The sequence below is a fragment of the Mus musculus genome, chromosome 10 (genome assembly GCF_000001635.26).
Source record: "Mus musculus strain C57BL/6J chromosome 10, GRCm38.p6 C57BL/6J".
In the NCBI taxonomy this organism is placed as follows: Eukaryota; Metazoa; Chordata; class Mammalia; order Rodentia; family Muridae; genus Mus; species Mus musculus.
In genome coordinates this window covers 128009311-128030458 of record NC_000076.6, presented here as the reverse complement: position 1 = coordinate 128030458, position 21148 = coordinate 128009311, and the positions used below count along the sequence as shown (strand labels likewise).

At 43.7% G+C, this 21148-nt stretch overlaps 1 protein-coding gene and 1 pseudogene across 1 annotated transcript; both read right to left on the bottom strand.

Annotated features, from left to right (window-relative positions):
• Positions 1 to 428: 428 nt before the first annotated feature.
• On the bottom strand, positions 429 to 15244 carry Prim1 (DNA primase, p49 subunit). Its single transcript, NM_008921.2, has 13 exons — positions 15108 to 15244; positions 14338 to 14495; positions 12377 to 12483; positions 12238 to 12311; positions 10193 to 10329; positions 8728 to 8786; positions 7487 to 7596; positions 6785 to 6876; positions 6540 to 6678; positions 3872 to 3941; positions 3321 to 3406; positions 1175 to 1273; positions 429 to 693 (listed from the first exon to the last, which is right to left on the bottom strand). The coding sequence occupies exons 1-13, from the start codon at positions 15208 to 15210 to the stop codon at positions 674 to 676; spliced, it is 1254 nt and encodes a 417-aa protein (NP_032947.1). The 5' UTR covers positions 15211 to 15244; the 3' UTR covers positions 429 to 673.
• Gm10120 (predicted gene 10120) lies at positions 18252 to 18717 on the bottom strand (annotated as a pseudogene).

Sequence of the window (21148 nt, the reverse complement as noted above, 5' to 3'; positions counted from 1 at the left end):
CAAAACAAACCCCTAAACTAAACAAACAAACAAACAAACAAACAACAGCAAAACAGAAAAGAAAATCTGGCCACATCTGATGGCAGCCTATGTAAAGGACATGGAAGAAGGAAGTTCTTCCCCCTCATGAGCAAGTCCATTCTTTCATTGGCATGCTGTTCTTTTAAAGAACCCTGAGTAATATAAATGGATTGTGGTGTAGCTCAGCCTGGCCCTGAATTTGTGGCAATTCTTCTGCCTGAGACTTCTAAGTGCTGGGATCATAAGTGTGAGCCACGACTAACAGGGTTGAAGGACAAGGCCGTCCTTTATATAAAATCAAGGAGGTGAAGGAGGAATCCCGAGTGCTAAAATGGACGTTCTGGGCCTGCTCCTGCTCACTTATGCCTCTGCGGAGTAACGGGTAGAACCGAGCACATCAGAAGTCTAAGGATTATCTTTTTATATAATACATTTTACAAACTTCTGCAGTTCACTTATTCTTGATTTATTGTTTCAGGGCTCTTGACACCCTCTTTGGTCTCACAAACCAGGTCTCCTTGACATAAATTACTTCTCGAAAGAAAGTTCTGCTTCAAGGATTGAGGCCCATTGATGATTCTACTGTATTTATTAAATGCTCCATGGATGAAGGTAGAAGGCATTCACGTTGGTTTGATGGGAGCTGTTTTCTTCAGAAATCTTTTTGTAAATCTAAAACAAAAATTTAAAAATAAAAATATGGTTTGAGTGAAAGAATTAGTAAAAGAAAAGATGATTTGTCTCCATATTCTGCTTTGTTTCAAGCTTCTATTAATTCACACACTATATAAAGGCATGTTTTCACACTTGTTGAAGCCCAGATTATAGGTTGATCCAGGACAGAATGAGAATACAGAGGTCTTGGATGGCAAGACTGCTTGTGGGTGTGGGTGCTTGCTGCCAAGTCTGGAGATCTGAGTTCAAGCCTCAGGACCTAAGTGGGTGGAAGGAGAGAACTAGCCACGGCAAGTTGTCTTCTGACTTCCACATACATTCTGTGGCAAATGTGTACACACACACACATACACACTGCTAAGTAAATAAACATAAAACAACAAAACCCACCCAACAAAGGTTACAATAAATCAGTAATTTTTTTCCCCTAGATTAGACAAAGATTAGTTTTACAAAGACAAGGGGAAGCTCATCTTACCGCTCTTCTTGAGAAGTTCCCCTTTCCGGGATTTATCCAGGTTTTCAAGAAACTGTTCAAATACTTTCACATACGGTGCTAGACTGGTCTTCTTGTAACCTAAGTCATAAGACATGTACATCAGAACAAGCGCGTTGGCAGAAAGAGCATGAATATTCTATAACAACCAAACAGAGTTCTTTAGTCAACTCAATAGGAGTTATAAATGTATCAAACAGAGAACAGAAGGTGTTATTCCAACACATTCCACGGGCATGCTGAGCCATGGTAGTGATTACTATGAAAACTGATACTCAGAAGAACTAGAAGGATCTCTAGATGCATATCACATACCAAAATTAACTCCAGGAGACATAAATAACTTTAAAGGGACAGACATATCACAAAGAGAAGCTGGAGAGAATCACTGATGTCCCACCCCCTTCTCCTAGTTTTTTGGAAACAGACAGGGTTTCTCTGTGTAGTCTTGACTGTCCTGAACTCACTCTGTAGATCATGCTGGCCTCAAACTCACAGATACTCTCCTGCCTCTGCCTCCCAGGTGCTAGGATTAGAGGCCGTGCCACCATGCTTGACCTACCCAACACTCAAGGACTATCTCATACCAAATTTTAAAAAGTTTGTTCCACAAACAGAAAAGGAGGAACACCATCAGATTCATTCTACGAAGGCAATGTTATCCTGGTCGCAAAACCAGGTTCAGACACACACACACCAAACTACAGACTAATTTCTTTGATGAGCATAGATGTAAAATTCTCAACAAAATACTTGCAAGCTAAATCAGGAACACATTAAGAAGATTATACACTATGAACAAGTAGGCTTCGTACCAGAGAGGCAAGTTTGGTTCAACATACGTACATCTATAAATGTAAAACATCATATGGATAAACTTAAGACAGAACTGCATGGCATTTCTATTAATGTTGAAAAGGCATTTGACAAAGTTCGATATGCCCCCATGATCAAAGTCCTAGAGACTTTATAGTTGGGACAGACCTCGAAAAGATAAAGGTTATACAACACAAACTTATAGACAACATTATGTAAAATTGAGACAGACCAAGGACACTTCCTCTGAAAATCAAGAACAAGACAAAGATGCCCACCTTCCCTCTTATGTCTTCTATGTCTTTTTAGGCTTTTTATTTCATATGTATGAGTGTTTGCCTGAACATATGTATGCAGTGCCACATGTATGCAGTGCCCATGGGAGCCAGAAAAGGGCACTGGACACCCTTGAGTTACAACCAGCTCTTACGACGTGGGGGTTGGACCTTGAACCTGGGTCCTCTGCAAGGGCCGTATGTTCTCTTCACTACTGGGACTGAGAAGTCTCTCCAGCACCTCCCCTGCTCTTTATTTGATACAGTGCTCAAAATCTTAGCTCTAGCAGTTACAAAACAGACCTAACAGGGATAAACACAGGAGAGGAGGAAGACAAGTCATACTATCTGTATTTATAGATGACATGGCTCTGTAGAATATCCTAAAAAACTTGCAGGGTACAAAATCAGCCTTTATATAAACCAATAATGTATTCTCAGAGAAAGAAATTAGGAAAAATATCCCATTTAACTTTTTTGTTTTTGACAGGCGGTGGTGGCGCACGCCTTTAATCCCAGCACTCGGGAGGCAGAGGCAGATGGATTTCTGAGTTCGAGGCCAGCCTGGTCTACAGAGTGAGTTCCAGGACAGCCAGGGCTATACAGAGAAACCCTGTCTCGAAAACAAAACAAACTTTTTTTTAATTTTATTTACTTTTGGCACATTGGTGTTTTGCCTGCATGTATGTCTGTGTGAGGATGTTGGATCCCCTAGGACTGGAGTTACAGAAAGCTGTGAGCTGTCATGTGGGTACTGAGAATTGAACCAGGGTCCTTTGGGAGAACAGCCAGTGTTCTTAACCACTGGGCCATCTCTCCAGCCCCAAATATCCCATTTAAAACAACTCTAAAACCAGAAAATGAAGTGCTTGGGAATATTCCTAAGTAGAGAAAGCACCCCACGACAGAATTTACCATGGAGCTGGCTTCCGGACAGACAGCGACCCAGGGTGGCCTGCTTCTAAGGAGAGTTACCTACAGGAGTGCAGTCAGGTAAGACGCTGCTATGGATGGGATGCTTCAGCCCAGTAGCCTACCTCTGACTCTGTGTTTGCTGTCAGCTTCATTCTCCTCCTTTTCCTTCTCATGAGTGGAAACCATATCCAATTCCCGGCAGATGGCACTGCAAGCAACAGAACATGAGAACGTTGGGGTTGTTTCCTGGTCCCACATCACCAAGTGGCATACTAGCACTGGAAGCTCAAAATCTGTGAAAACCATGTGCCCGAGGTACAGCTTATCGGTAGAGTAACTGTCTGCATATGTAAAAGGTTCTGGCACTTCTGGCTCTGAACAAGCAAATAACCAACCTGCCACCTCTATAGGCTATCATGTATTCCAGGGCGGCCTCAAACTTGTTATATAGTCAAGCATGGCCCTGAATTCTGAGGCCTGGGGTTACAGGTGTATACCACAACACCGGCTGTTACACACTCCATCTAACTAAGCTATGCTCTCAATCCCCAGCCTAGAGCTTGGGAGCCTCCTGCCTCTGGATCATATCATGTCATGTCTACGGATCAAGTATAGTTTATTCAAAATTCAAAAACAGTCACAAGTAAGGAATGATCACTGATTGGGAACATACCTTATAGTTGGGACAGTAAACGGATCAAATTGATCCACTTTATGAAAATCGATAGGCACAGAAATCCGACCTGTGAGAACCAGAAATTATAAATGCATGATTGTTGGTTGTTGTGTCTCTGAATTATTTTTGGTTACAATCTGGCAAAGTTATGGGGATATAGTTTAGTGACGTGCATGTTTTTTTTTTTGTTTTTTTTTTTCGAGACAGGGTTTCTCTGTATAGCTCTGGCTGTCCTCGAACTCAGAAATCTGCCTGCCTCTGCCTCCAGAGTGCTGGGATTAAAGGCGTGCGCCACCACGCCCGGTGCTTTTTTGTTTAAAATGATTTATTTATTTTATTTATGTGAGTACACTGTAGCTGTTTTCAGACACTCCAGAAGAGGGCATCAGATCTCATTACAGATGGTTGTGAGCCACCATGTGGTTGTTGGGAATTGAACTCAGGACTTCTGGAAAGGCAATCAGTGCTCTTAACCACTGAACCATCTCTCCAGCCTGTGACTTGCATGCTTAAGGTCCTGGGTTCAATCCTTAGCCTGCCTGCCTGCCTGTCTATCTGTCTGTCTGTCTGTCTCTCTCTCTCTCTCTCACTCACACACACACACACACACACACACACACACGCTAATTTTTTTTTTCCAAAAATGTTGCTACTATAAGGGGTTTTAAATACAGTTTCTGGAGCTGGAGGTACCACTATACAGCTCTAGTTGTCCTTGAAACACTGCTGTGCAGATAAGGCTGGCTTTGAATTTTTAGCAATCTTCCTGTCTCTGCCTGAGTATTGGGATGGATTTTATGCATGAGCCAGCACATTAAAGTCTCACTATGTAGCCCGATCTGGTCTTGAACTTATGAGCCTCCTGAGTCCTGATACTATGATGTATGCATCGCTACACTTGACCACAATGGACATCTTAAGTTTAATGTGTGTGTGTTCTATGAACACCAGTGCAGAGGTCTGCAGAGGCCAGAGGCATCAGATCCCCTTGGGGCTGGGTTTACAGGTAGCCTTGAGCTGCGTGACGTGGGTGTTAGGATTTGAACTCAGGTCCTCTCGAAGAGCAGTACATGTGGCAAGTGTCCTTCTGTGGGGAGCCGCCCTCACATTCGCCGTTACAAGATGGCGCTGACATCCTGTGTTCTAAGTGGTAAACAAATAATCTGCGCATGTGCCAAGGGTAGTTCTCCACTCCATGTGCTCTGCCTTCCCCGTGACGACAATTTGGCCGATGGGCTGCAGCCAATCAGGGAGCGACACGTCCTAGGCGGAGGATAATTCTCCTTAAAAAGGGACGGGGTTTCGCCATTCTCTCTCTTGCTCTGGCTCTTGCTCTCTTGCACTCTTGCTCTTGCTCTCTTGCTCCTGAAGATGTAAGCAATAAAGCTTTTGCCGCAGAAGATTCCGGTTTGTTGTGTTCTTCCTGGCCGGTTGCGAGAACGCGTGTAAGATCCTTCATCCACTGAGCCATCTCAGCAGTCCCACAAAATATTTTGAAAATACAGTCATGTGGCCATAGGGATATTTTTGGTCAAATGATGGACTGCACAGACAATGATATCCAACAACAAGCAGCTTATTTTATATAAAAATATACTGTGATATCTGCTTGGTAATAAATAAATGATATTTTGCTAAAGGTAATGTTAAGTTGGTAGGTAGCATGATCTTATAAATCTACCTCTGAGGCGATACAGAAAATGCGTATCTAGAAGCCGGGCGTGGTGGCGCACGCCTTTAGTCCCAGCACTGGGGAGGCAGAGGCAGGCGGATTTCTGAGTTCGAGGCCAGCCTGGTCTACAGAGTGAGTTCCAGGACAGCCAGGGCTATACAGAGAAACCTTGTCTCGAAAAACCAAAAAAAAAAAAAAAAAAAAAATGCGTATCTAGGAGCTGAGGATACAATGATTCCTTTTGAAGTGGGTCCCACCATAGAATCCAGGCTGGCTTGGAACTTGCTGTGTAGCCGGGGATGACTCTGACCTTCCTGTCATCTCCCAGGTTTCTAACTCTCTTGCTTCTCTACCTTCTGAGTGCTGTGATCACAAATGTGTAAAATCTCGGATCCAGGCTTCAGTTTTCTTTCTTTCTTTCTTTCTTTCTTTCTTTCTTTCTTTCTTTCTTTCTTTCTTTCTTCTTTTTTCCTTTTTTTGAGACAAGATTCCCAGATAGCTGAGGCTGGCCTCAAGCTCCACATTGCATTACAGATCCTCCCATTTCCTCCTCCTAATTAGCGGGATTGTAGGCCTGTGCCATCACACACAGTTTTATGATTGCTGGGGATGGAGCCCAGGGCTTTGGCTATGCCAGGCAAACACTCTGCAAACTGAGCTCCATCCCTAACCCCAAAACCTTTATCTGGTAGCAGTTCTCCCGGGAGCTCCTTAACTGACAAGGGGAACATTGTCAAGGTAGACAGTAGCCAACAGGTCGACTCTTCAACATTTCACCTCATAGACATGTATTCACAACCAATGACATCCTTGCTAACACATACTGATCCAGTCGGGGTGGCACTCGCCTTTAATTCCAGCACTTGGGGGCAGAGACGGGCAGATCTCTGAGTGAGGCTTGATCTGCACATTGAGTCCCACGCCAGCTACACTGAGAGACAAGACAAGACAGGTGTTTTTCCTTCAGTTTTCCTGACTTTGTTTGCACTGTACCTGTCTTGGGATGAACACTGAAAGGGCTCTTCAGTAAGTGATTGACTCCCTTGCTGACGTTGACATCCAGGCGTGGGAAACAGTACTGGAGCATGACCTCCCACTCCAGCCAGGGGCCGCACTTATCGTTCTTCATATTCTAAAAGCAGATGTGAGAGAGACCGCCATGAGGATCAGAGGGAACACAGACGGTCATAACTCGGTCAGGAGCTGTGTTGGTAAACACGGGGCCCAGGGGTGGATACCTGAGATGAGTTGGCCACTTTCCTCAGGTGTTCCCAGCGCTGAGGTGAACTGTGGAACTTCTGGAACCCTCTTTGCAGCTCATCATGAATTGGTGATGCTTCATTAAGGAGCATGGTCACTTGGGATACCTCAATGAGTAAGTCTTTAGTACATATTATTACAAGAAGGTTGACGCTTCACACATTCAGAAACTATTAATGATCCCTGAGACACACGTGCTCAGCACTTACAGCATTAAAAGTTTCCCTGTGCAACTATAGTAGTGATCTGGCAGAAATGCTAACGTAATTAGAAAGTACTTAAGCCATCATATCTAGATGAAATGATTCCCCATTCTTAACCACTAATTCTAGGAACAACTTGTAAGATGATGAAACTGTTCTACAGAATGGCCCCATTTCTTACTGTAGCCCAGTGATACAAAAATGTAGACATGTATAATGTCACAGAGACTATGCAGACAGCACACATGTATAATGTCACAGAGACTATGCAGACAGTACACATGAATAATGACACAGAGACTATGCAGACAGTACACATGAATAATGACACAGTGACAAGGTAAATGCACACATCTATAATGTCCCAGAGACTATGTAAACACACACATGTATAATGTCCCAGAGACTATGTAAACGCACACATCTATGTCACAGACCGACACAACTGGCTTACATAGTAACCGCAGGAAAGGATATTCTCAGGAACAAGGGCTAAAATCTTATCCCAGTTTTCTTTATTTTCAAGAATATCTTGGCCGACTAAGGCATATTCCTCAAAGTACTTTTTAATTATGTTTATAGATTTTCTGTAGGAATGACAGTAACAACAGCATTAGCAAGACACAGGGTACACAGGCACTCTCCTACTAGGTGAGGTCACTATTTTTTTCTGACTTTCTAGAACTAGATAAATGGAATGAGACCCTTTTGTTAGTTGAGTTAAAACTAGACACTTAAAATGGAAATAGCCTAGCATGTACCTGTCATAAGTATTTGGGAAATGTTTGGTTCTTTTTTTTTTTTAATGTTTTATGAGACAGGGTTTCTCTGTGTAGCCCTGGCTGTCCTGGAACTCACTTTGTAGACCAGGCTGGCCTCAAACTCAGAGATCCGCCTGCCTCTACCTCCGGAGTGCTGGGATTAAAGGCATGTGCCACCACGCCTGGCTAAAATGTTTGGTTCTTAAAGTTATTTTATTTTGAGACAGGGTCTCACTGTGCAAGTCTGGATGGCTTGTGACTCACTACGTAGATCAGGCTGACCTCTGTAGAGATCTGCCTGCCTCTGCTTCCCTGGTATTGGGATTAAATAAAGGCGTGTGCCACACCATGCCTGGCCTAAATGATTACTTCTTAAATCCTGTAATCTATAATGTTACTAACATCACAGGTCATGCAAAGTGGTAGAAATCCAGGTAGGGTTCCAGGACAGCCAGGGCTGTGCAGAGAAATCCTGTCTTGAACTGTCCCCACTTCCCTGAGTCTGCAGTTTGCAAATGCCTGTGTCATTTGTTTTTGCTACCACCTTGGAGTCAGGTGGAGCACAAACGGTCCCCACATCACTCACATAGGAGGTGCCTCCATCATTTATGGAGGTCACAGGGTGAAACCGGGGTGGGAAACAGCACAGATGCTAGAACTGAGTAGACCAGGACCTGTGTGCTAGATGCTGACAATTGCTTGTGTGATGTCAAGTGAACCATACAATTCTCTAAAACCCACTTCTCTTGTCTTTAAGTGGAAGTACTGTCATGTTTCTCTTGAAGTCCTGAAGGTTACTGAGCATGACAGTAGAGACTGGAACAGGGCCAAAGTCGGGGGCTATCAGCTGCAACTGTTACTGGAAACACTACTTGGTGGTGAAAACTGGCAGCAAGAAGCATGTCTACAAGCACAAGTGGCAAATCAGAGGCCCTCAGGGGGTCTTTCCCAACAGACCTGACAAAAGGGTGAACTTTCTCATTTAGGTGAACTTTCTTTTTAACATCTTGACCACCCTGAAAAATAAACCATCAAAAAAAGAATTTTATGTATATTATAAAGCATTAAATTATTTAAAAACCTCTTTAATACATCCTACTATTCCATTTAAAGCTGTATAAAACCAAAGACAGTGGCTGAATTCTGAGGCACAGAAACTTGGATGCTATTCTATTATCTTAGAAAAATTTATTATATCTTTTGTGCATGTGTGTGTTTGAGTACATGTGTGTGCACAGCAAGAGTGTAGCTAAAAAGGCTGTAAGACCGGGTCAGATCCCAGGTACTGCAAGAGTGGAAAGTGCTTTCAACCACTGAGCCATCTCTCCAGCCCAGAATCTCAACACCTCTAACTTCCTCTGACAAAATTCCTTTTGTTACAAAGGAGGATACTTAGCAACAAAACAATTAGTATCTTTTTGTTGCTGCTGCGGTTGGAGACAAGGTCTCATTCTACAGCCTAGGATGACCTGAACCATGGGGCCATCTGCCTGCTTCAGTTCCCTGCTAGAATTATGGGCATGAGATGCCACACATATTCAAAAAAAAAAAAAAAAAAAGAATAATTTATTTATTGTTTGAGTTTCACATGTTTATAAGATGAGTTATTTCACACCCCCCCATTCCTCTCTGTTACTCTTACCCTCCCTTATTGAAACCCTTCTTCCCAACAGTGCCTCTTTCCACCTTCTGCTCATTTGTGTGTGAGACTCACTGAGTTGAATTGAAGTTTCTTCCCCCAGTGTGGGTGAGAGGTTACATCCCAGAGCAAGGGCCACTGATTAGCATTGATGAGAATGGCATGCCCTCCCTCAGGAGCCCCGCATGAAGGAGTGGGGCCAGAGCGGGGAGGGGTTTCTTCCATCCATGAGAAATGAATTGTTGATGGTCCCCATCACAGGAAGGACTTGTACAGATAACCGCAGCTATAGTGAGCACACCAGAGTGTACTGGCTGTGTCATGTCCAGAAGACATTTTCCCATCCTCTGGTGCTAGCTTTCTCTCTATTCTCTCTCCTGCAATGTTACCTGAGCGCCGTGTGTGTATGTGTGTGTATGTGTGTGTGTGTGTGTGTGTGTGTGTTTGCGTGTATACACACATGTGCAAGTACCTTTTAAAAGTAGCTATTATGGCTTTAAATGATCATTGCTTAGTTTACTTTAGGATATGAATGCTATTAAAAAAATTTTTTTTTCTGTGTTACTAAAAGTTCTGGCTGGAGAGACGGCTCAGCGGTTAAGAGCACTGACTGCTCTTCCAGAGGTTCTGAGTTCAATTCTCAGCAACCACACGGTAGCTCACAACCATCTGTAATGGGATCTGATGCCCTCTTCTGGTGTGTCTGAAGACAGCTACAGTGTACTCACATATAATAAATAAATAAATATAAAATAAATAAATAAAGGAAAAAGAGACTATTACCTTTACAAGACTCAAGTACTCCACGATCCCGGAGCGCACAGCAGAGGACAGCTTTCGAACGGATTCATCACAGACCCAACAGTGCACACCTCTCCTTCCTGAATAGACCCAGAGGCGGTGCTTAAATCCAAAGTCCTCTGAGGGAGAGAAACAACAGGCTTCAGGACAATTGTGTAGCCCTGGCTGTCTGCAGACCAGGGTCTATAGAGCTCCATTTATCAGCTGCCTCTGCCTCCCGAGGGCAGAAATTAAAAGTGCACACTGTCGCCCTCCAGATAACCCACTCAAATTGGTCTTCAGGTTGCTCTTCCTACCTCTGCCCTTGAAATTACTCATAGGCACCACCAGATTGGGCTCTCTCATGTTTTACTTTGTAATTTGTGGTATGACATAAGGGTGTGCATGCCTGTGCATGCATGTGGGAGCTCAGAGGCTGGCTGATGCTGGGTGTCATCCTCTGTTTCCATCTACCTTATTTTCTGAGGTCTCTCACAGTGGGTGGGGCTCATTGATTCAGCTAGATGGGCTGGCTGGGCGAGCCTCTGGAATCCTGTCTCCACCAACCTGTGCAGTGGCTTTTACACAAGTGCTGCAGAGCCGAACTCAGGCGTTCACCAGTGACAGTTTCCCATTTTCCTCATGCCGACTTACCCACAGTTTGCCATGAGCCCCGAGTGTTCGCTCTGACCGGAGTGCTGGCCTTTCTTAGTCATCATTGTCTTCCTGACAAGGATTTATTTCTTCCTTGACTTATTTTTTTTTAAGATTTATTTATTATTATTATAACTAAGTACACTGTAGCTGTCTTCAGATGCACCAGAAGAAGGCATTAGATCTCATTACAGATGGTTGTGAGCCACCATGTGGTTGCTGGGATTTGAACTCAGGATCTTCGGAAGAGCAGTAGGTGCTCTTAACCACTGAGCCATCTCTCCACCCCCCTTGACTTATTTTTGTGAATATTTATGTGTACATGAGTGTATGTCTGTATGTGATGGTGCCTGCAGAGACCAGAAGGACGGTACTGGATCCCTTAGAGCTAGGATTAGGGACAGCTGTGAGGCAATCCATACAGCCGCTGGGAATCAGCTCAGAGGTCCTGTCGTTTGAGGAGGTAGGGGTAGGAGGGTTAGGAGTTCTAGGTCATCCTTGGGAATACAGCGAGTTTAAAGGCAGCCTGGGTAAGACTGTTCTTTTCATGAAGGTAAACTAGTTTGTTCAACAGCTGTATTAATGTTTTCAATACTAATTTTTTCTCTTTTCTTTTTCCTCTTATGTTTCAGGGGAAAATATTAGAAATATATGTGGGGCTGGTGAGATGGCTCAGTGGGTAAGAGCATCTGACTGCTCTTCCGAAGGTCTGAAGTTCAAATCCCAGCAACCACATGGTGGCTCACAACCATCCGTAATGAGATCTGACTCCCTCTTCTGGAGTGTCTGAAGATAGCTACAGTGTACTTAATAAAAATAAATAAATCTAAAAACAAACAAACAAACAAACAAAAAAATAAACAACAAAAAAAAAGGGGCTGGTGAGATGGCTCAGTGGGTAAGAGCACCCGACTGCTCTTCTGAAGGTCCAGAGTTCAAATCCCAGCAACCACATGGTGGCTCACAACCATCCGTAATGAGATCTGATGCCCTCTTCTGGTGTCTGAAGACAGCTACAGTGTACTTACATATAATCAATAAATAAATTATAAAAAAAAAAAAAGAAAGAAATATATGTGATCTGATAATGAAATACAGAGACTGAGAGCATAACACAATGACACACAAAAACACACACACAACACAGACACACACAACACACTGATACACATGACATACTGATACACCACACTGATACATACAACACAGTGATATAACACATGGACACACATAACACACACCACACTGACACATACACCACACTGACACATACAACATATTGACATACGGAGACACACCACACTGACACACATGACACATATGACAGATATACTGACACCCACAACCCACTGACACTCACGACACACTGACACGAAGGACACACTGACACATACCCTTCAATGCCCGGTCTATGATGCGCATGGCCATTGTCATGAGAGTCCAGCATTTGGAACATATGTCTGCAGAACTGGAACAAAGCCGTCATTACTCACTGCCAGTGACTGTCACTTACCCCAGCAGGAGGGCGCTTACCTGCAGCATCTCCTTACGTCATCGTAGTCTGTCATGTCGATGTCAAAGACCAGTTCTTTCTCCTGGGCCTGGAAAGCTCCCAGCTTCACTGTATTGTGTTGATTGGGCTAAGAATACAAACAGCCATCAGGCTCTGTAAGAGATGCCCACGTCTATTCACACGGTGAGTAAGTCAAAGATGCCGCATAATACCACACCTAGGATACTTTAGACAGCTTGGATCTCATACAACCTGAATTGATGATAGTTTTTTTTTTATCGACTTAAAATAAGGTGTAATGATTTTTTTTTTAAAGATTTATTTATTATTATATGTAAGTACACTGTAGCTGTCTTCAGATACTCCAGAAGAGGGCATCAGATGTTGTTACGGATGGTTGTGAGCCACCACGTGGTTGCTGGGATTTGAACTCTGAACCTTCGGAAGAGCAGTCGGGTGCTCTTACCCACTGAGCCATCTCACCAGCCCAGGTGTAATGATTTAACTCTAAGTGTATGTTGCTTGATAGAAGTGACAAAGCTATGTGAAGTTTCTAATAAGTGAATGTATATACAAATAATTCCTATTACAGAGTATTTTACAAGTCTTTCCTTGTTACAGTACACACAAGTAACACATACATAATTATTTTAGATCCCTTCAACATATTAAAAGATATCTCCTCAAATGAGTCTCTGTTGTTTTTGAGACAGGGTTTCATGTAGCCCAAGCTGCCCTTGATTACCAGCAAGCCCCAGTGTCTCCTGCCTCTGTCCCGCACACACATTATAGGTGCGAGCGTAGATGTAACCAGCTTTTATGTGGATGCTGGAGGTTTGAACTCAGGTCCAAACCGAATGCTTTTCCTGTGGAGCCATCTCTTTATCCAGAGACTCAGGACTTTCTCCTCACATCTGTTGGCTTTCACTGATAACCTAGGCAGGAGACTAGATTCCTTTCAGAAGAATCTGAGCATATGTGGGCATCGTTCTAGGCTCTAGGGATAGATCAGTGACTAAACAAAAGTTCCTATGTTAGTGGAGATTTTATCCTGACAAAGACCTAGGCGAACTTAGCTCAAAGAGTCTCTGAGAATATGGCTCAGCCAAGTCACTTCTCAGTGAAACATCACACCCGTTGGTGAGTGCTTTGGTACACACCTACAGTTCCAGCAACTCGGGAGGCAGAGCAGGAAGATTAAAATGGGATTGTGTGCAAGTGTGAGCGGGTTAAGATTGCAAAGAGAGTTTAATGATAAATCATTGAAAGCCTCAGAAATATCATATTAAAAAAAAAAAAAGCACAGGTTATTCAGGAAAATCATAGCTCCCCTCACAACTGAAGACCAGGGGTATTGTAAGGGTCCATCAATACCTATCAGAACAGGCAATAAAAGGCACGTACTGGGGCTGGAGAGATGGCTCAATGGTTAAGAGCACTGACTGCTCTTCCAGAGGTCCTGAGTTCAATTCCCAACAACCACATGGTGGCTCACAACCACCTGTAATGAGATCTGATGCCCTCTTCTGGTGTGTCTGAAGACAGCAACAGTGTACTTACATATAACAATAAATAAATCTTAAAAAAAAAAAAAGACATGGTCTCATGTATTTCAAACTGGCCTCTCCCTCCTTTATGCTGGGATTAGAGACAATGCCCATTACACCTGGTTTATGTGTTCTTAGGAATGGAATCCAACCGTTCATGCATGCCAGGCAAGCACTCTTATCAATTGAGCTACACTCCAGCCCAATGCTCACCTTTTCTTCTAAACCTAGGAAGAAGGCAAGGTATTTTCAGCCAAGTGATTTTCAGTCTATAGAGTGTTAAAATTAATTTGAAAAAAAGGTGCGTTTCATCAACAATAATACACTCTAAAACATTACCTTCAAAACTTGGGGGCAAGAACTCACTCTGGCTTATAAAATAAACACACAAAAAAGATACAAACAAAATACAAAAGAAAAAAAAGATTCCTTACTCTGTGAGAATATACTGCGCCTATATCAATCTTATATGGATTCATTTTCTGCATCTCCTTCTCCAGTTCACTCTGGTTGTTGAAGGACTGGTAGCGAATGTAAATATCATCTTTCAGTGTGAATGAAAATTCACGGTGTTGAAAGTAATTCTTTGTCACTGCAAAATAATTTTAACTCCAGTTTAGGGCATAATGTAACCTTAACTAAAACCTTAACTAATGGGAAGACATATGTTCGTTTTTTTTTTGTTTTTTTTTTTTTTTTGGTTTTTCGAGACAGGGTTTCTCTGTGTTGCCCTGGCTGTCCTGGAACTCACTCTGTAGACCAGGCTGACCTCGAATTCAGAAATCCGCCTGCCTCTGCGTGTGCCACCACGCCCAGCCTGACATAAGTTTTTAAACGACAGGGTTTTATTGTGTAGAATAGGTTGCTCTAGAGCTTACTATGTAGCCCTGGCTCGCCTTGAACTCATGAAAATCCACATGCCCCAATCTCCAGAATGTAAGGATTATAGGTATGAGCTACTAGGCTCTCTGGAATATTTTTAACGAGTGCTCTGTGCCCAGCTCTGTTCTAGATAGCCTGTAATCTGAAGGGGCATACAATTTCACATTTGCTAGGGAGCAATAAACAGGAGCTGTAAATATTCCAAGGACGCTGCCTGTCATTGGTGAAGAAGGTGCCTCTCTTCTTCCTAGGACATCCCGCCCAAAGTATTCTCACACACGGCTCCCAGCCCCGCTACCCATCCCGTCCCAGCCTCCATCACCTCCGCCATAGTTGAGCCAGCGATAGTACTGGGCGTAGGGAAAGAGCCTTCGGTAATAAAGCTTGAGTAGCTCCGGCAGCTCCGCAGGATCAAATGGCTCCATGAAGTAAAGAACTAGACCCGGACAGGACTGACACGAGAATTGGCGGGAACAAGACAGGCCTCCATCCCTGCGCGCGCATGGACCTGCGCCGCCGGAGGGACTGCTGGGAATTGTAGTTCTTGCAGATCTCGCAGGTGTAGACGACTCCTACTGCTCCTTTTAGAGTCCATCTGCATCTTCCGGGCTCTGAAAACCTATCCATTTAACAACAGGATTGTCCCCGAAAAGGAGAGACCTTTAGCATATTGATTTTGATTAGTAATAACAAGATTCTTTTTTTCCCCCCGAGACAGGGTTTCTCTGTATAGTCCTGGAATTCACTTTGTAGACCAGGCTGGCTTTGAACTCAGAAATCTGCCTGCCTCTGCCTCCCAAGTGCAATTAAAGGCGTGTGCCACCACCGCCCGGCCAATAGTAAGATTTTAACAAGTCCTTTGCAAAAGATGAATATTTTAGAGATATTACCAATATCTCATAAAGAGATTTTGAAAAATTGTCATAGAGTTACTATATTCAGTATTCGAAATGAAGACCGCATGAGAAAAATCAACGGCTGTTTGGTCTGAGTTTTCCATGGCAAGTGAGCCAACCACCATTTTACACCTTTGGTACATAAGTACAGATGCAAAGGCTCACAGGAATGTGGGAATTTCAGAGAAAATAAATAATAAAAAGGGACGGGGTTGGGGGTGCTCAGGGAAAAGAGCCGTCGCCTAGTGGTTCTGATTGGAGTCTGTTCGTAATCTAACTGGAAGTGGGGAGACATGTTTTACTTTCTCTTGTTGGAACAAAATTGGAAGAAAATTAGTGAAGTTGTTGACTAGTAGTGAATTGATGTTTTGGACCAGTTGTTTCCGGGGTTGTTATCTGAACCAGACCATCACTGGGGAGAACAGTTTGATTTTCTGCAAAACTGTCAGACAGAGGTTTATTTCTTGCACCATTTGGTAAAATTACACTTAAGAACTTAGTTTTTAGCTGGGCAGTGGCTATGCAGGACTTTAAATTCCAGCGCTCCAGAGGCAGAGGCAGGTGTATCTATGCTTTTGAGGCCTGTTCTATAGAGTGAGTTCTGTGACCCCGCCTCAAGAAACAAAACAAAACAATAAAAAACAAGACATAACTTATTTTCTTTTGAACAATGGTTGCAAGAATAGGTCAGAGTTCTTTTGTCGTGTTTGTTTAATTTTGCATTGACATTTTTGCATTTTACTCTTTTAAATATGCATTTTTAAAAGGCAGAGTCTTCCCCAGACACTATTGGTGATGCCAAGAAGTGCTTGCTGACAGGAGCCTGATACAGCTGTCTCCTGAGAGGTTCTGCCAGAGCCTAACAAATACAGAGGCAGATACTTGAAGCCAACCATCGGACTAAAGCATGAGGACCCCAATGGGGGAGTTAGGGGAAGGACTGAGGGAGCTAAAGGGGTTTGCAAGTTCATAGGAAGAACAATAGCAACCAACCAGACCTCCCAGAGCTCCCGGGACTAAACCACCAACCAAAGAATACACATGGAGGGACTTGAGTCTCCAGCTGCATATGTAGCAGAGGATAGCCTTGTCAGGCATCAATGAAAGGAGAGGCCCTTGGTCCTGTGAAGGCTTGATGCCCCAAAGGCAGGGAGGTGGGAGTAGGTGGAGCACCCTCATAGAAGCAGGGAGGAGGAGGGATGGGATAGGGGGTTTGCAGAAAGGCAATAACATTAAAATGTAAATAAGTAAAATATCCAAAAAAAAAAAAAAAAAAAAAAAAGGCAGAGTCTCACTTTGATGCCTAGGTTGGCCTCAAATTGGAGAGTCTCCTCCCTTTGTGTTTCAAGTGCTGAGATCATTAGTGTATGCCACCAGGCTGGTTATTATTTTAAATAACATACAGCATTATACATATTTCTGGGCTATAATGTGTTTTCTATATTTTCAGGATTTATTTATTTTATAAGTATGGGTATTTTCCTGCATGTATGTTTGTTCATTATGTGCATGCAGTACCCACAGAAGTTAAGAGGCTATCAGACTCCCTGGAACTGGAGTTACAGATGGTTGTGAGTGCCACCATGTGGGTATTGGGAATCGAATCTGAGTCTTAGAAGAACAGCCAGTGCTTTTAGCTGTTGAGCTATTTCTCCAACCCCAATTTTATTTATTTATTTGTTTGTTTTTTGTTTTTTTTCGAGACAGGGTTTCTCTGTGTAGCCCTAGCTGTCCTGGCACTCACTTTGTACACCAGGCTGGCCTCGAACTCAGAAATCTGCCTGCCTCTGACTCCTAAGTGCTGGGATTGAAGGTGTGCACCACCACCTCCCAGTCTCTATTTTATTTTATTTTATTTATTTATTTATTTATTTTTGGTTTTTCGAGACAGGGTTTCTCTGTGTAGCTTTGGCTGTCCTGGAACTCATTTTGTAGACCAGGCTGGCCTCGAACTCAGAAATCTGCCTGCCTCTGCCTCCCAAGTGCTGGGATTAAAGGTGTGCGCCACCACCGCCCAGTCCCAATTTTATTTTTTTACTAGCATACCTTTTGCTTATTCTTTGTCATCTGCATACATGCAAACAATATATCTTTTAAAAACTGTTTACTTATATGTCTATGGGTGTTTTGCCTGTATGTGTGTCTGTGTACCACTTACAGGCCTGGTACCAAAGGAGACCAGAAGAGGGCATTAGATTCCCTGGGATTGGAGTTATAAATAGTGTAGTCATGATGTGGGTGCTGGGAATTGAACCAGGGTCCTCTGGAGGACTAATAAGTGCTCTTCACTGAGCTACCTCTCCAGCCTCTAAACCAGATATCTTGAATATAGGCACCCTGACTCTTCTCTCCCATTTTCCCCAGGTGCCCCTAACATATCACCTTCCCCTTCATGTTTCTCCTTTCTGTTATTTATTGTGATCCACTGGGTCTAATTAGTGCTGTCTGTTACAATGTTAACTGATCTTGTTGACTGTATGCAGGTCTCCTGCAGATAACCATATCATCAGCAGTAGGGTCTCACCACCTGGTCCTGCTGAGCAATGACAATAGTTCTTTTTTTTTTTTTTACCAAAAAGCACAGGGTTTTATTTCTCGCCCACTGGGCAGGGTTCTGCAGGCCTTCGCAGGGCAGGGAGCAGGCTCTACTTGCCAGCGATGAGTGGGTTCCGCAGCACCACGATGACCAAGTCCCCGCGCAGGAACATCTTGGAGATGTAGCGGTCCTTGTTGACAGGCTTGGATTTCTTCTTGCCCTTGCCGCTCTTGGGAACCTCAGTCCACATCTCCTTCACATTTTCCAGCACCATGTTGCAGTGCCTGTCAAAGGCCTTCACCCGGCCCAGCAGCTTCTTGTTGTTGCGACAGTTAATGAGCACTTGTGTGTTGTTCTTGACCGACTGCGTGAGCACTGAGAGGGGACCTGTGTTGAATTCCTCCTCCGCCCGCTTCTGCAGCTCCTCTGGGGTCATCTCACTCTTGGATTTATTGAGGAGACTCATGGTGTAGGTTTCGCTCGCAGATCACTCCCGCCTCGACAATAGTTCTTTTGGGGACTCTGAAGTCTATCTGACCACCAATAATTCAGAAGAAGGTATACAACACCTGCAACTGAGATATTCATTTAATAATACATGTCTTACGGGGGAAGTAAGTATTGTCCATGCAGTTATCATGTTCAAACTCTTAAAAATCTATCTATCTATCTTTTTTTTTTTTTTTTTTTTTGGTTTTTCGAGACAGAGACAGGGTTTCTCTGTATAGCCCTGGCTGTCCTGGAACTCACTTTGTAGACCAGGCTGGCCTAGGAACTCAGAAATCCGCTGGGATTAAAGGCGTACGCCACCACATCCGGCCCTATCTATCTATCTTAAAGTCAGCTTTCAAAGTAGTAGGTTTCCATAAGCCCTCACCTGCTCCTCTCCTGTTTTACCCTACCCTTAGCCTCATTTAAACCTTTAATCCCTCTCCCCACCCTGTGGATCCTTTCTTTCTTAGATACAAAGTTAAACACACAGATCTAAAGTTTCAAAGCCAGAACCTGTATATGAAAGACACTATGTAGCATTTGTGTTTCTGAGCCTGGGTTAGCTTTGCTTAAGGTGATACATTTCCATTCTACCCCAGCAGTGAGGTTTTAAAAACAGTTTATGCTTTTTTGTTGTTTTTGTTTGTTTGTTTGTTTGTTTTTGTTTTTCGAGACAGGGTTTCTCTGTATAACCCTGGCTGTCCTGGAACTCACTCTGTAGACCAGGCTGGCCTCTAACTCAGAAATCCTCCTGCCTCTGCTTCCAGAGTGCTGGGATCTAAAGACGTGTGCCACCATGCCCGGCTCCAGTTTATGCATTTTTGTGTGTGCTCAGGCACATGAATGTGTGGATGCTAGATGACAGTTTTGCAGAGTTGGCCTTCTCTTTCCATTTTCGTGTAGTTTCCAGGGATGGAACGCAGATCTCTGGATTTATGTGGCAGATGCTTTTACACACCAAGTAATATTTTGACGCTGTGTAATAGTTTGATACTATAGAACACCAGAACTTAAGGAGTATTAAATGTATTTATATTTTATTTATTTATCTTTATGACTATGGGTGTTTTGTTTGCAAGTGTATCTGTGCATCACAAGCGTACTTAGGGCCTCGGAGGCCTGAAGAGGGCGCTGAATCCCCAGGAATTACAACTATAGATGTGGTGCTAGGAACTGAACATGAGTTCTCTGCAAGAGCAGCAAGTGCTCTTAATGGCTTTATGGCTGAACACCTCTCCAGCCTTCCTTTCTCTCCTTCCTTCCTTCCTTCCTTCCTTCCTTCCTTCCTTCCTTCCTTCCTTCCTTCCTCCCTTCCTCCCTTCCTTCCTGGTTCTTGGTGGCAGCATAGGCCAGGACCCCACCATGGTCCCAGGTGGGATAACTTGCTGCACACATCAGGGTGCTCCTCACTACTCTCGAGTCTCCAGTTCTGCCCATCTTCACAGTGCCCACATCCTTCTGTTTCTCTTCCATTTCTCCATCACTTACTTGTTCCGTTTGTTTGTTTTTTGTTTTTTTCAAGACAGGGTTTCTCTGTGTAGTCCTGGCTGTCCTGGAACTCACTTTGTAGACCAGTTTGGCCTCGAACTCAGAAATCCACCTGCCTCTGCCTCCTGAGTGCTGGGGTTAAAGGTGTGCGCCACCACGCCTGGCTTTACTTGCTCCTCTTAGCGGTTCATGGGGTCTCTGAGTGTCTGGGGTCATCTCAGGAGTGGTCTCAGGAGTGCTATGCCCCACCTATGCAGTGTGGCACTGGTCAAGGGTCATCTTGGGCATGGTTGGGCCTGCAGAGGGCCAGACTTGGTCATCTCTGGCTTGATCCTCTCCCTAGTGTCACAGCCCCAGGCTGAGGTAGTCTTGTCTCAGGCCATCTCTGCCCTGGAAGCCCGTGGTCATTCTGGGCATGGTCTGTCCACGAGGGACTTTAAAGCACTGGACTGTGGTTGTTTTGGACTCACTCCTTGCCTGGGCTTCCTGTATCAGCTTTCTGTGTGCTGAGATTATAGTCCTGGGCTGCTGTGTTCCTTGAGATTTTTGTTTTAAAGATTTATTTATCTATTTATTATATGTAAGTACACTGTAGCTGTCTTCAGAGGCACCAGAAGAGGGCATTCGATCTCATTACAGATGGTTGTGAGCCACCATGTGGTTGCTGGGATTTGATCTCAGGACCTTTGGAAGAACAGTCAGTGCTCTTAGCCGCTGAGCCATCTCTCCAGCTCTCCTTGAGATTTTAAAATTAACTTAAAGTTATTAGACTGATATTTAAAAACAAACAAACAAACAAACAGTTGGATGCAGTGGTACACATCTTTAATCTCAGTACTTAGGAGGCAGAGTTCCAGGCCCAGCAAGGATTACACAGAGAGACCCTGTCTCAAAACAAAGCAAGAACCATACAAACAACAACAAAACAAATAACTAAAAAGGGAATTAACG

Coding starts and splice junctions, on each gene's coding strand:
- Prim1 (NM_008921.2), bottom strand. CDS start 15,210: ATGGAGCCATTTGATCCTGCGGAGCTGCCGGAGCTACTCAAGCTTTAT. Junction 12,312..12,376: donor GACGTAAGGAGATGCTGCAG/GTAAGCGCCCTC, acceptor GCTTTGTTCCAG/TTCTGCAGACATATGTTCCA. Junction 1,274..3,320: donor CAGCAAACACAGAGTCAGAG/GTAGGCTACTGG, acceptor CTTATGACTTAG/GTTACAAGAAGACCAGTCTA.